The sequence below is a fragment of the Lacerta agilis genome, chromosome 2 (genome assembly GCF_009819535.1).
Source record: "Lacerta agilis isolate rLacAgi1 chromosome 2, rLacAgi1.pri, whole genome shotgun sequence".
In the NCBI taxonomy this organism is placed as follows: Eukaryota; Metazoa; Chordata; class Lepidosauria; order Squamata; family Lacertidae; genus Lacerta; species Lacerta agilis.
In genome coordinates this window covers 45003735-45018604 of record NC_046313.1, presented here as the reverse complement: position 1 = coordinate 45018604, position 14870 = coordinate 45003735, and the positions used below count along the sequence as shown (strand labels likewise).

The 14870-nt window shown below is 41.8% G+C and overlaps 1 protein-coding gene across 4 annotated transcripts in view; it reads left to right on the top strand.

The window, feature by feature from the left end:
* The window catches only part of LOC117041264 (rho GTPase-activating protein 7-like), an 89925-nt gene that overhangs the window by 61953 nt on the left and 13102 nt on the right, over window positions 1-14870 (top strand). For 3 of the 4 annotated variants that reach the window (XM_033139838.1, XM_033139839.1, XM_033139842.1), the window contains exons 2-5: window positions 8440-8511; window positions 9724-9805; window positions 11769-11832; window positions 13219-14579. In XM_033139838.1, the coding sequence (XP_032995729.1) occupies window positions 8440-8511; window positions 9724-9805; window positions 11769-11832; window positions 13219-14579 (1579 nt within the window). Of the gene's footprint in view, window positions 1-970; window positions 1103-8439; window positions 8512-9723; window positions 9806-11768; window positions 11833-13218; window positions 14580-14870 lie in introns of those variants that run through there. The other variant, XM_033139841.1, reaches the window with a different exon arrangement.

The following is a 14870-nucleotide window of genomic DNA, read 5'->3' as shown; positions in this document are numbered from 1 at the left end:
TAAGAGTGTCCATGCCCACAGGCTCACAATCTAAAAATACACAATACACAGGAAGGAGGTATATGTATTATTATGAGTATGGTTGCAGGGAGCTGACATTGCTAGTGGCTCAGTTCACACCCAGTGGCTACCTTGCTGATGCAAATTTACTGTGCCAAAAGCTTTACTTCAGGTTGCACAGCACTCTGACAAGTGCCCCAACCATCACTCGCTGGAGCACCTTTTCTCTATATAAGAATGGCCCTGGTTGCTTTACATAAGGCTGGGTTTCCCTTTGTTGTGGAAAGCCACTCCCATCCTCCCTGAACTGGCTGTATCCCTGCTGCCCATTCTGGCTGCCCTGGCCTCCCTCCCTCTCCATGTTAGTGGCAGGGTCCCCCACCAAACTCAAAAATAGAACAGGGCAGTCAGCTATTCATTGACAAGGGGAAGAGATTTCTGGTTGGCCACCCTGAGAAGAGGATGCTGGACTAGGTGGGTCATGGGCCTCATCCAGAAAGCTGTTGTGGAAGCTTCTTATTACCCAAAGATGGAAAAGAAAGGGGGCATCCTTTTATCTTCTCACACCCACCCTGTATTTTCATGCAGAAAATTAAATCCTGGTGTTTCTCACAAACCCCGAGGCACTGTTGTAGATAATCTCCTCAGGCCCTCCTGGCACGTCGCTGTCAGTCACGTCCACAACAGCGACCATGCCTACTTATTGTCCCCCCCCCCCCCCGCCCAGCCCGGCCCAACCCCTCGCTCGTTGAGAGGAAGTCTCCAGGTGCCTGCGAGGCTGAGGCAGCCGTCTCCTTCCCTCAGCGCTTTCCTGGCCTCCCAGAGAAGTCGGCGGGGTGGGTGGAGCCGGGGTGGAGGCAGCAGCGCCTCTCTCCATTCGCCTCAGCAGCGCCGGCGGGCGCGTCGTCTCTCTTGCGCAGCGGCGGGGCGGGACGCGGTCTGTGCCTTCGGCGAGCCCTTCACAGGCGACAGCCTCTGTCACGCTCCCGGCTCGGCGCCGGCTCCCGCTCTGGTTTCCTTCGGACTTCGGAGGCGATGAAGTGAGCTGGAGACTGAAGCTGCGCCGTTTTCGCTCAGGACCGAGGCAGGATGATCCTCACGCGTAAGGAGCCGCATGCGCCACGCAACGGGGAGGGGGTTGTTTCTCGGGAAGGGGCTGCGGGTTTTGCCCGCGGAGCAAGAGAGGTTTTCCCAGACTCCAGAAGGATTTTGTGCCTGGGTCGGGTAGTTGCCGAGCTTGGCTTTTTGCTTGGGGTTGGGTTATTGGAAGGCGAAAGTCAGTGGGGTTGAAGTTTGGGGAACTAGTAACAGGTTTGTTTGCACGCATGTTGAACACAAACGCGACCCCCCTTTTTGTAGGGGGTAAGATATTAGTTTCAATAAATATAACGCACATTGACTGCAGAACGTGTTTTAGGAAAGATGTATGTCGTTAATAGTGTTGCGGAATATGAACTCACTCGAGTAAGGGCATAGTGATGCGGCAGAGATTGTGCCTCGCTATAAAACAAATCCGTCGTCTGCGCCCCGTTTTGTCACGTGTGGATGCTGGCAGAAGCTAGTTAGCTATCTTTCCTGGAGCGAAGCTTTTGAGTGGGTGAGAGAGTTTTCTACTTAAGTGAAAGAATAATAATAATACTAATCTGCCACTGTTGGGCTTCTAAACAGCCCTAACTCAGCTCTGAAGAATGTAGGTCAGCAGTGGTGGAACATTTAAGGTTAGTTCTCTCCTTTGCAATCCAGACAGTTGGGAAAGGATCCATGGAACTGATTTAAAGCTGAATCTTCACTCTCACACAACTAACTCATAAAACCTACGTGACTCAGGCAATAAGTAGTTGCCTGATATCATGAGGGATGTTCCCACTCCATAGAGACAGAAGTGATGCTAACAAGTTCCCAGTCAGCACCTTTGATATTAGCAAAATGAAGTGCTGCAACCTACAATTTTGTACATGGAGGGTAAGACTGAAGAGAGGACCTCCTATTCTGGACCATATATTCTGGTACCCTCTATCTCGGTGGTTCCCAATTAGGGGTCCAGGGACCCCTGGGGGTCTGCAGAATACACCCAGAGGGTCTGTGGCCCCATCCCTTGCCTCCCCCAACTATTTTTTTGTCATTTTTGCATGGTAATATCACAAGTTTTATTGTATGTTTTAGCACTGTGCGCTTTTTAAATATATTGGCCAAAATTGATTTTGAAATCACACCGTAATGATGATTTTGACCCAGCAATACATCACTCATTGCGCAAGGAACAGCAGGGGCAGCCTATTTCAAGGCACTGGCTGCCACTGCTTTGTTTCCTCCCCCCACCCATCCGATCTCTGCGGCTGTTCCTTCTCTCATCCCCACGCCTGATCTCCAATTTCAGACATTGGGATGAATCAGAATATCACAATGTTTAACTGCTGATATATCATGATGTTGAAAACCAGATATCGCTCAGCCGTAGTCTGTTTTTTAGTATATCTAAAATCTTTTGCTTATTAGGGGCAACCCGACGTTTTGTTTAAAAAATTGCTTCGCAGAAGTATCTACCATAGTTGTCAACATTTTCAAAAGTAGAGGGTCCGTGGCTTGGCTTTTGAAAAATAGGTGGTCCTCAGTAATTAGCGAATTGGGAACCACTGCTCTTTCTGAACTTTCTGAACTAATGACTTCTTAGTTATGCAGTACTTGCAAAATACAGTGGTACCTCAGGTTACATATGCTTCAGGTTACATACTCCGCTAACCCAGAAATAACACTTCAGGTTAAGAACTTTGCTTCAGGATAAGAACAGAAATCATGCTCTGGTGGTGCTGCGTCAGTGGGAGGCCCCATTAGCTAAAGTGGTGCTTCAGGTTAAGAACAGTTTCAGGTTAAGAACGGACTTCCGGAACAAATTAAGTACGTAACCAGTGGTACCACTGTACTTTTCAATTCTACCGTACAATATTCACAGTAGATACCTTGTGAATTGGAGCTCACCAACACCACTGATGACAATGGTGGATGGGAAAGTGACTTGTACTTAACAGTATGGTCATGCGTATGCCAGATTTTGAGCCATATCTTTTTCTTGACACTTTTGTGGAACAGCAAAAATGCTCAAGCATGTGGCTATCCAGGTGGAAACTTGCTGTGCTTCACTCCTCCCTGCCACTGCTGTGTATCCAGAGCTAAGCCATGGTTTGGGTTACTGAACCTGAGCTTGTGTTTTGCCTCACCCAAACAAACCTCAAGTGATAAACCAAGCACAAACCTTGATTACAACTTATGGTTTGCTATGGCTTCCATGAGACTGGGTCTGAACACAACACTAAGACAAACCATAGCTATCTTATGGGTAGCAACAAGGCCAGGGGAGGAGCAGAGTGGCCGCAATTTTCTCCCTTAGTATCCACACACTTGCCCCTTCTAAGTCCTAGTTTGGTTTAGCATTAAATTTGAACCAGACCATTCTATGATAGTCTGAGCATAGATTTAAATGAAGAAATTCTTCATTAAGGCATGATGTGGCATCCAAAGGATAGTTGGTTTAGGTTCATTCAACTTTATTGTGATTTTCATAGAGACATATGCAATAAAATAAAATAAAATAAGCTTATCTGTCTGAGAACAGTATGTGAAAACATTTATTTTTAGGAATAGGTGCTTTATTGGAAGGACTAATAAAATTAATATGCAACATGTCCTTGCCTTACTGTTAACTCCCCAAATGCAGACACAGCCAAGTACAAGAATGATACAACAGAAGGCTGCACAAAGGGTCTTGTCAGAACAGTTGCTGATGGGATAGACTCTGGTTCTATAGGTAATGTGCATTTCAGTGTGTGACATCTGGCTGCTGCAGCTGTCAGGCAGATAGATCCCATGCATATTGACTGGTTCTGGAGCAGATGGAGGGCGTTGGAGGAGGAACAATAGAGTTAAGTTTCCAAGAATAGGAGGAGTAGGAGGCAAAAATATTAGTTTAGTTCTGGGGCAGTTTGCTTTTTATTCTTCAGAACTAGCATACACAATGTTTTGTTTCGTTTTTGATTGTGTTAGGCTTTTTGTTTTGCTGCCACAATAACATTAGTATGCAAAAGCGAACACCTACAAGTATTGGTACAAATAGCAATGGGAGCAAAACTATCATAATGTATTCCCCCCCCCCAAAAAAGCTGGGAGTCTTGTTCCAATGGTAAAACATAGGAATGTATTGCCAGTTCTATATAAAATGTTTAGATTATTGCAATGTGCTGTTGTACGTGCAGCTACCTGTAAAACTCTGGAAGCTTCAGTTAGTCCAAAATAGGGTTGCCAGGTTGTTAACTGGGATTGGACTTGTACCTTTGGTTATTGCTTTTAGCCAGGTTATCTCCCATATGTTCCTTCCTGGTGATTATTAGTAACCTTCTCCAAGTGTCACTTCCAAGTGAGGTCTGGTAAGTGGCTATGAGACAGAAGGGCCTTCTCTGTGACCACCCTGGTTGTGAAATGCTATCCCCAATGATGCTTCTCTGATGCCCGCTTTGTATTTATTTTGGCACTAGGCAAAAACATTTATTTCCCAAGCTTTCAATGGGTATTTTAGGACCTTTTAAAGGTTTTGAGGTCATGACTGTCCAATTTGCCATCATCTGTGGTGTGTTTGTATTTTTATTGTAATTGTATTTTAATTGTATTTTAATTTATCTAGATCTAGACTTTGCAGTATTCCATGCAGTAGCATGACAGGTGGCACTGGGGGTTATAGGTGGAAGTGGGATTCAATGAAAATACTCCCATCACTGTTTTCTCCTGGCAGGAGCATCCTGAGCAGAACTCCACCAGGTGATGCTGCTACCAGTGCTAGCAAACTTTAGAGCCCAACCCTTTTGCTTACATGTTGTGTTAACAGTTTTTATGCACACCAGATACAGAGGGGCATAGAAATACCACAAGCTAATGCTATACTGTACTTTCAATTGGAATGAATATTCAATTGATATGCCAGTATCATTTTCATGTGAATGAAATAATCAAGATGCAAAGCAACAAAGAACAGTAGAAGAGAAACATTCTGCTTTTGAGACATGTATGGACATTTTGAAATATGGAACTAAATGTTTGAGATTTACTCAGCTCTTTCAAGTCTCCACTACCCCACGACATGGGAAGTTGGAAATGGTGGTTGTGCATCAGATATGATTGTTGTGAAATTCAAACATAGTTTATGCATATAATTGGTTTTAGTTTGCATCTAAACTTAAAAACTGCATATAAGATGAAAGAGGTGGCCAGGTGATGAACTTAAATCAGATGACAGTAGAATGACATTTCCTCCTCTAACCACCAAAGAGAGTTAAAAATTAATTACTTAGTGTTTGTATATATGTTTACTGTCAACTAGACATTTTTATACTCTGTAGCTTTAAAAAGGGGTATTTTAGAAGTAAGTACCAGTTTAGATAGTTAAAATGAAGTACTTAGGATATTAGTTTTTATTTTTTATTTCTAAAAAAGTTTTCAATAATAAAGCATTATAACAAAGCACAAATATCAAAAGTAACCAATGCTCAAATATGTTAGTCAATGAATGGTAAAGGACAGGCATTATTCCCACTTGCATGTCTATAAAATAAAGTTTGGTTTTCATTCATCTGGCTGCTATGTGATTACTTTCTGCTTGTGTGTTTAATGTATTTTCACAGTAATCACAATGATGCATGCAATTATAAGTGGATATGCTATTGAAATAACTGGAATGGAAGCATGCTAGGTTATGTTAATCAGTTTTACATTAGTTCGCTTCATACCTAAGGGGAAGTTAGCTTAATTTTCTTCAGTGATAGTTGTAAATGTTGCTTAAGGAAGATTTGGTATCTTTGCCTCAGCACTGAAGAAAATTAATAGCACATTCTTCCTGTTTTCTCAGGCACAGACTGATCTGACCTGGTAGCATCCTTTTTAAAGTATTTGTCCTGTATAGCACTCAGAATGAAAAATTAACCAGAATTCATAACACATGTTTGTATAATTTCTCCAAAGGATCTAGCAGTGATAGTTTTATTAAGGAAGAACAATTCATTTTGAACTTCTGCTTGTTCTTTAATCTTTGAGTAATGAGGCCTGCAGGAAGTGGAAACATTCAACTGTTCAAATGTTTAGAAAGCCAGGAAATGTGTTACATACAAAGAGTAGGGGGTCATGTCAGAGCTGGCTCTGGAATCTTGCACTATATGCCAGTGGTTCCATAAAATATATTTAAAGCCCTGTCATCTTTTTTTCCTTTAGCAAATGCCACTCAATGGAAACTAGAAAATAAAAAGACTGATACTGGAGCATTTTTTGAAAAGGCAGCCCAGGAATGAGCTGCACAAAAAAGTTGCCCAATTTGAATCTGTCTCCTACTAAACAAGCTTCTTTTAAGTAGCTTTTCACAAAAAAACTAGGACTTGCCACATATTTTCTCTCTAATGGTGGCATGTATGTGAAATATGACAGTCAACATGTCAGTTTTTATGAAAACAGACTTTACTGACTGGCTGATTTAGGGTGTTCATGCCAAGTGAAATATCCCTGGCTCTTTATAAATTTCAGTATGTGTGGCATAGTGGTGCTGCATGTGGCTGGCCTCGAGCCTTCAGCCCCATGTTGATGTGCTGGAAGCGCTAAATTTTGAGCAGGGAAGCTAGTTCATTGAATGCTTGGTACTTAGCTAGTCCCACGTAAAGCTCCTGCTTCTACATTCCACACATCTTTCTTAATAGTTTACCTGCCTTAGACTTAAAATCATTTTTGTAAAGGAAAGGTGTTCTCCATAATATTGTTTTGGAATTGCATATACCAATAAAAGTTGGTTAATCATCAATGTGGAACTAGGACAAAAAAATATGATGATGATGATGGTGATGATGATGATGAGAGAATGAAAATTTGTTCGATAAGAAACAAAGCAAAACTTGTGAGACTCTGGAAATATTTTTTCATACTCTTTTCTCTAAGCTGATAACTTAATGACTATTTTGAGGAAAGGTACACTATAAATTAATAATAATGCATTCCATCAGGAAAGCTTTGCCAGCTGGTGTATGTGTGTGTGTGTGTGTGTGTATGTATAGGGATCCTTTTCAGTCAGTAGTCAGAAGGCCTTGGGTCGTCATATGAGGGCTGTAACATGAACTGGACTAGAGGAGAAAACAGCCTGGGGCCTTCCTTAACAAGAGACATGGTAACTTGTGATATTGGTTCACATTGGAGACTGATGGCTTATGCTCTTCCAGAAGTATATTAAATATGTTTACATTTTTAAGGCATCTGGTGAATGTTCTGTGGTTCTGCAAAGTTGTGTTTTTCCTTTTTCCTGTGGGAATGTTATACTGTTAGCCACAGGATTTTTATTAATTGCCACAAAATAAGTCATTAGTTTTTAGTTCCTGACATCTGTTTTTGTGAACTAGATGCCAGGTGTTATAGATAGTGAGCTGTAAAACAAATAGTAAAATACTTTAGGAAATAGGTGGGCCATATGGAGCATGATTGTTTCCTCAAAGCACTACAGAACACCTTCCAAGCCACCAGAGCGCCTAGTTGTACACTCTAAAGCAACAAGCATTTCTCAGCACACTGGAGGCATTAGCCTTGTTTTCAAACCATCATCATTTCTCAAATGCAGAAAGAGTGCCTCACAAATAATTTCTCAGTGTTTAGACAAAGGTATTTTTCTGACTATACAAAAGATGCTTCTGAGCAGGAAAATCACTAGGAGCACTGCGTAAGTAAAGCTATTATACTCAATGCCACCAGCTTAGCTGCAACTGCATGTCAAAAGCATCTGTTGTGTGCTTGGATACTCAGAATGAGATATGTGTATGAAGAGTGCAGGCAGCCTTTGGTTTAGGCGAGTCCAAATGACGTATGCCAGGCATGTCCAACAGGTAGATTGTAATCTACTGGTAGATCGCGGGGGTGTTCCAGGTAGATCGCGGGATCTCCAGGGTGCTCCTGATTGACCCCCCTGAAAAGCTCAACAACTCTGGGTTATCCTCCCCCCAAAAAGTTTAACAACTCTGGGGCACCCTCCCCAAAAGATCAACAACTCTGATCACCCCCTCCCCCAAAAAAGATCAACAACTCTTGGCAATGACAACGGGTAGATCACTGCCAGTCTTTTTTATAGTGGGAGTAGATCACTGTCTCTTGGGAGTTGGACGTTCCTGATGTATGCCATACCCAGAAGTAGTTCCAAAATGTCATAAAAATGGCATGAAAAGGGGCAGAGCAGACTCGTGCACTCTGCCGACGCACATGGGGGTCTGGAATACAAAACGAGGATTGCCTGTAATATATTAAAAGGTAGGGAGGAAAGAAAACTGGTTGCTTTAAAACTAGTAGCATAGCTTAACAATGGGTTGGGGGTTTTTGCTCAGTATTGGAAAACAAAACTTAATTTGTGTTCTTTTTTGTGTTCTTTTTTAATTGCAGAAATTGAGGCCAAAGAAGCCTGTGATTGGCTGAAAGCTGCTGGCTTCCCCCAATATGCTCAGATGTTTGAAGGTACTACTTCACCCATGGTGTTCTGAGATGCAGAGTAAAAATAAAAAGTATTGGCAATATGTATAACAGACATGCTTGTGGTCCAAAATGCAGTCAGTTGTAGAGAAATATCTTAACAAATGCATGGATGACAAGGCCATCAGTGGCTACTAGCCATGGTGACTATGTTCTACCTTCTATTGTCAGACGCATTATGCCTATGAATACCAGTTGCTGGGGATTGCAAGTGGGCAGAGGACTGCTGTGCTCATGTCCAACTTGCAGGCAACCCACAAGCAAACTGGTTGGCTTCTGAGAGAACAAGATGCTGGGCCATTGGCTTGATCCAGCATGCCTATCTTATGTTCTTATCAATGCAAGCTAATTCAAGCTTATTTGTGTGCAGTGGGCAATTGGAGCATAAAACATTTTATTATCTGTTAATTATGCTGTTTTAAATGTGTGTTTTATATTTGACTTTCTTCTGTAATGTTTTCTTCTGGACTGTTTTATTTGATTTTTTAATGTAGGTTGTGAAATGCTTTGAGATTTTTTAAAATCAAAATATAAAATGATCTAGGCATGAACTTAATATAGTGCAAAACAGACTCATAACATTGTCAAGATTCTATCTGCTTGTTCCTATCTCTGAGTAGACAATGGAGATAGAGATTGAACGTCTAATAATCAGTGGCTAATCACAGATTAGCATGAATGCTGGAGAGGAGATTGCACCTATTTTGCACCTCTCCGGTCACTTTAGCTCAGTGTTGGTTTAGCATGTTGTCTGAATCCAGGCTTGTGGTTAAGCTCTCTCCTACTTAACCACAAGCTGCAGCTGAGGTTACTTCTTGTCTTAACAGCCATGTTTAGCTAAAAGGGCAAGGTAGGCACAAAGTGTGTGCAAGGTCCTTTCTGGGAGCTAGTGCATTCCTGCTGTCCTGGTAAGCCATAGTTTGCTAGGCCAGTGTTTATTTCCTTCATAGAAGATTTTGAACCTTTTTTGATTAAAAATGAATCCTATCAGCTGGCAAGCTGATGGTGTGTTCATTTATAAATCTATGCTTTCTTCCTTGCAGAGACTGAGACCATTTTGAGTCTGGTAGCTGTCACTATTAAAAAAACCACTACTTGGAGTTTGTTTTTGAGCTGATTTAAGAACTTGTGAAATTAATCCCCCTCTCCCAAAAAGGGGAGGGGAGATTATTTACCATTGTGAACTCTGTTTTGCAGATATGCAGTTTCCTATTGACATCAAAACTGTCAGAAAAGATCACGAGTTTTTAGATCAAGATGCAATAGAATCCCTATACAGGTAAACTTTGGTCTGAATTAAATAGATGTGTATTTAGATTGACAACCTGAGATTGACAACCTGAGGCTTTAACTAAGTCAATGGGTGTATCTTACTAGTTTCATGTTTGGATTCTGAAAACAGGCACATTATTATATAATTATTAAAATATTTGTAAGTAGTAAGAACTGCTATATGGCTGTACAAGTCTTTGAAGGGCTTTTTCTTTTGAAAGCTAGGACTATTCCACACATACAGTGTTGCTGTCATGCTGTTGATCGCCTCCAAATCAACCTGGGTTTGCTCATGCATTATCTTCTAGACTACCTAGGAATAGTCTTGTATCTTGTATGAACTGTAATAAGAATTATTATTATTATTATTAATTTTATATACTACCTTTCATCTGAGGATCGCAAGGCAGTTTACAATATAAAAACACAAAAATGCATAACATAGTAACAAATAGAAACAATAGCCCTCCACAGTGTAAAAGTACATAGATGGTTTAATTAGCTGGGGAAAAGAAAAACGTTTTCGTTTTGTGACTAAATATACTTACGTTTTTGGATTGTTGGTTTTCTGAGAAACTTAGCAGATTATTTTAGAACATTATTTTATATGGTATATTGCAATGGACCAACACTGACGTCACCTCACATCCCTTATCTACGGTATTTTAGCTACACTAAGGAAGATCTCCCCCCACCCCGAATTATAACTTTTCAGGGTGCCTAATGTTTAGGAATAATCAGACCCAAACTACGGTGAATAAAATTAGTAACATTTGCAAAATTACGGACCCTGGAGTTATTCTCAGAAAGAGCTTTGGTAAGATGCTGCAGGCACAAAAGAGATGCTGACATTTTGCCAAAGCAGCTGTAGTAATATAGGTGCACTTTATAACTTCTTTTTCTTTAACGCAACAGTAGCTCTGCTAAATATATGACTCTTACCCACTCCAGGGGAGTACCAGAGTAATTGCTTAATTGCAAACAAATTGCACAACAATCATTTTAAAAGCTGCTTAATTTCTCAACAGATTGCTTAAAGGCTTCATGTAACCCACATTAACACAATTTGGGCCTCCCTTTTAAATAGCTTCTCAAGATAAAAAGAACAAGTCTCTCTTCATAGAGTCAGGTCTGAACTGGCAACATTTTTATTCATTGATCTATTGTTGAGGCTTTTATCAACCTGTGCAAAAGTGGAAAGATAAGAAGGTGCCAGATGTTCATCATTGGACTGCAAGAATTTGAGATTTATGAGTTAAAGAAAAAATCAAACTTTCTTGGAAATGACACGAACCCCTGTATTTTTATTTTTTGGGCTTCCGTTTATTCACTACATAGAACAAAAGCACATCAGGAAATTGCTATTATACCAGACAATTAATAGTTTGCTTATATGTGCTACCTGGAATTCAGCATGGAATAAATTATGTTGCCCACATTATTTTTTTTAGCCATTACTTGCTGAAAGAGGGACTTGTTTACCATTCTTTAACGTTTTCTACCTGCATCTCAAGAAGGTTCTCATGCACTTTTATCACTGTTGACATTTTGACCATTTTTGTGTTACAGAGGCATGATTTTGTACCTGTTTCCATTTGTATGCATTTAAGAGCATTATTAGGGAATTGTAGGGTTTTATCCAATATTAGTTATTCTCAATGTAGTTCTACTAAAATCAGTAGCCTTAAGTCTCCTAGACTCATTCATTCAATCAGTTTATTTCAGCTTTAAGCTCGTAGACCTAGATTCATTGATTTCAGTGGGTCTACTCTGAGTATGGATTAGCTTCCCAGATTATGAGGTGAGAGCCAACTATTGTTAGTGGAATACTGGAGCAAAATGAAGATGGCTTAATGAAATTACATATTAATTTCCTTTAAGAACTTTAGTGGATTGAGAGCCATTTAGTACAAGATTATAAATAACCTCAGGTTAAACATCTTAATGTGTCACCCCCCCCCTTCTTCCAGGCGTTTGAATACACTGAATAAGTGCACAGCAATGAAGGTGGAAATAAATCGGCAAAGAAAGAGGGTACGTTTCCAAATTATGCAATTGTTTTTATAAAAGAAATTCCTCAATATAAATTCAAAGGTGTTGACATAGGAGACTATAAACTACAGAGAGATTTTTTTTACAATTTCTGTTTAATAATCAGCAGGCACGAGTTATTTGTGACTGGGAACTGTTTGAGTTTTGTTGTGATGAAGTTCTTCCTCAGTTACAAATATGTCTGAACCATTCTCAATTCTCACCAGGAAGCCATGCCAATGGTATAATGTGAGAACCCAACCCTGAAGCTGAGCACTGAATTGCCCATTTTGATTTTAGAGTTTTAGTAGGATAACTAGAAGCAGATGCAAAGTTAAAAAAAAACACCAACCCACCTAAGCTAGCATTAAGCAGCAGTAGTTCTCAAGTGGTTTAAAAATCACTTTAGATTGAACCATTGCAGCACTAAAATGTTGAGCATAAGTGCAGCTGATTGACCAAAGCATCCTTTTACATTACATGATGTCTTGGCTGCAAGCCTTTCCATTTTCAAGGCAAGCATTAGGCTGAAAATATTAGGTTGAATACTTTGAAAAGCATTCACACACATATAAAATATCCCAGGCCTAAAATCCACCAGTCATAAGTATATCCTACTGAAATCAATTGGACTTGCTTAAGTAACTTGGATTCAAAGATGAGATCCATGAGTCTAGGCATAGTAATCCCATATGTAGGGTAGGTGTCACACTTCTTTTACCCATGGACAGGGCCGTCTCGTCATAGGGGTTGGGTGGCGCAGTGCACCAGGGCGCCAGGCCCCCCAGGGGCGCCCCGCGAGCCCGCCGGCATACCAGGCGCCCCCTCCCCAACCCGTGCCTCCCCAAGCCGGCTGCCCTCCGGAGCCGCAGCTGGAGCGCTGGGAAGGGCGCGGTAAGCCCCGTGCCGCTCCAGCGCTACGCCCCTCATCCCCCGCTCGCCCACCTCCCTCCCGCGCTGGCCACCCCTCAGGGGATGAGGGGCGTGGCGCTGGAGCGGCGCGGGGCTTTGCACGCCCTTCCCAGTGCTCCAGCTGGGGCTACGGAGGGCGGCCGGCTTGCAGTGCCACGCCCCTCATCTCCCGCTCGCCCACCCCCCTCCCGAGGGGCGGCCAGCGCGGGTGGGCGGAGAGGCGGCCCACCGGGGGCGCCGAGGGATCGTCGCGCCAGGGCAGCCGATCCCTTTAAGACGGCCCTGCCCATGGAATATGTGTCTGGAGTCAGAAGAGTTCTCTGCATTTTTGGAGTGGCTTTCTTGGCATGTGGGAGAGCTGGCAATAGCAGGCAGGGACTGAACCATAATGCATTGTAGTAAAATGTAAGAATGAATCTTAAATCAAAATTTCGATCACCTGTCTCATCTTTTTTTAACCTCTTTTCTTGTCTTAAGAGTGATGAATCTGAAGAGGATGAACCTTGTGCAATAAGCACCAAATGGACTTATGAGAAATGTAGTCGGAGATGGTCTCGGTTAGAATGCTCAGAAGGTTCTGGTACACCAGCCTTTGACGGTCTCAGACTTAAATGCTCTGGCAGTGGGGATATAGCTTTTTCTGATCAAGGGGAGCAAAATGACGAGTCTTCAGTTCACAGTTCTAGTAGTGGGGATAGTGATTTAATCAGCTTTCCAAAGACGTTTGAGGAGATTGAGATGAGCAGGAGTTCTTCAACATGCTCCTCAAATAAATTGGCATCTCCTGACTCTACCTTCAGTTGCTCTTCTTCACCTAGTGAAACCTTGAACATAATTAGTGAGGACAAGCTCTTGGATAAGCCATTGCACAGAAAGGGCAGGAGTTTCTTAAAGAGAATGGAGAAGCTGCGCCTGCGAAGCAGCAGTTTGAAGAGAGAAGCACATTCAAAGGCCAAGCCCATTATTAGCGAGCCTATTCTTATAGAGGGACTAAATGAAGAAAAGCTGAAAAATTTCAATTGCGTTAGTATTTCTGACGTGTCTGAAAGTCAGCCAATGCAGCAGTCTTATTCCTCACAGACCTGCAGTAGTAGCAGCCAATCTGAAAACAGCAGCACTGTGAGCACGCCAAGCCCCATTATCAAAATGAGGAGACACAGTAAAAGAGAAGGAATGTATGGAGAAGAATTTGATTCCAGCAAGTTTTCCTTGTGGAATTATCTTTCAGAGCATAATGTCAAAAACGAGATACATTTGCATAAGAACAAAGTGTTTCAAGTACCTCAAGGCCATAAACCTGGGACTTTTCCCAAAGCCCTTACATACAGCCTCTTGTCTCCAATGGACAACACTTCTGTGAACTGGAGAACTGGGAGTTTTCATGGGTGTAGGAGGAATAGGGCTCAAATGAGTTCTCAGGAGCCTGAAACGCCACCTGGCTCCCTTTCATTGATGGATAACAGACTGAGCATATATGACAATGTGCCAGGCAATCATCTAAACAAAATGGATACACCGGAGGTTGGTGATGATGATGTTTTTACAGAGCTAGACAGTGTTATGGAGCATGTCAATGGACTCAGGAAGCTGGTCAGTCAGTGGACAGAGAAGTTCTCAGATGATGGGGACTCCGACTCTGCCAGTCCTTCCAACCAGTCCATCTCTCCATGCCCATCATCTCCTAAAGAGATCCGCCTTGAGACTGAAAAGCATTCAGAAGGGAAATTGCCAGAATTGTCAGTTACTGACAGTGAAGGGAACTGCAATGAACGTGGCCTCACAGAACTGGCATATGTAACAGAATCGAGGATGAGACGGACATTGGCACATTCTATCAGGTCAGCTATATACTGGTTGAAGTGGCAAAGAATTAAATATGAAATTTGGCTGGGGTTGTCATTATAAGGGGTCAATCAGTTGCGCTTAAAGCAGTGTAGCATAAATTTTAATTGAAGTAATGATTTAATAGTGAAGATAATCTGGCTGAATAACTTGAGGTTTTGATGCTTGAACACCACAGAACTTGGTCTCTAAAGTACAGTGTTCTACCTTTCACAAGGTATTTTGAAATTCGTAGTGATTTTCTGTGGGTGTGCAGTTTTGGGGGGGTATGCACAATATTACTAATA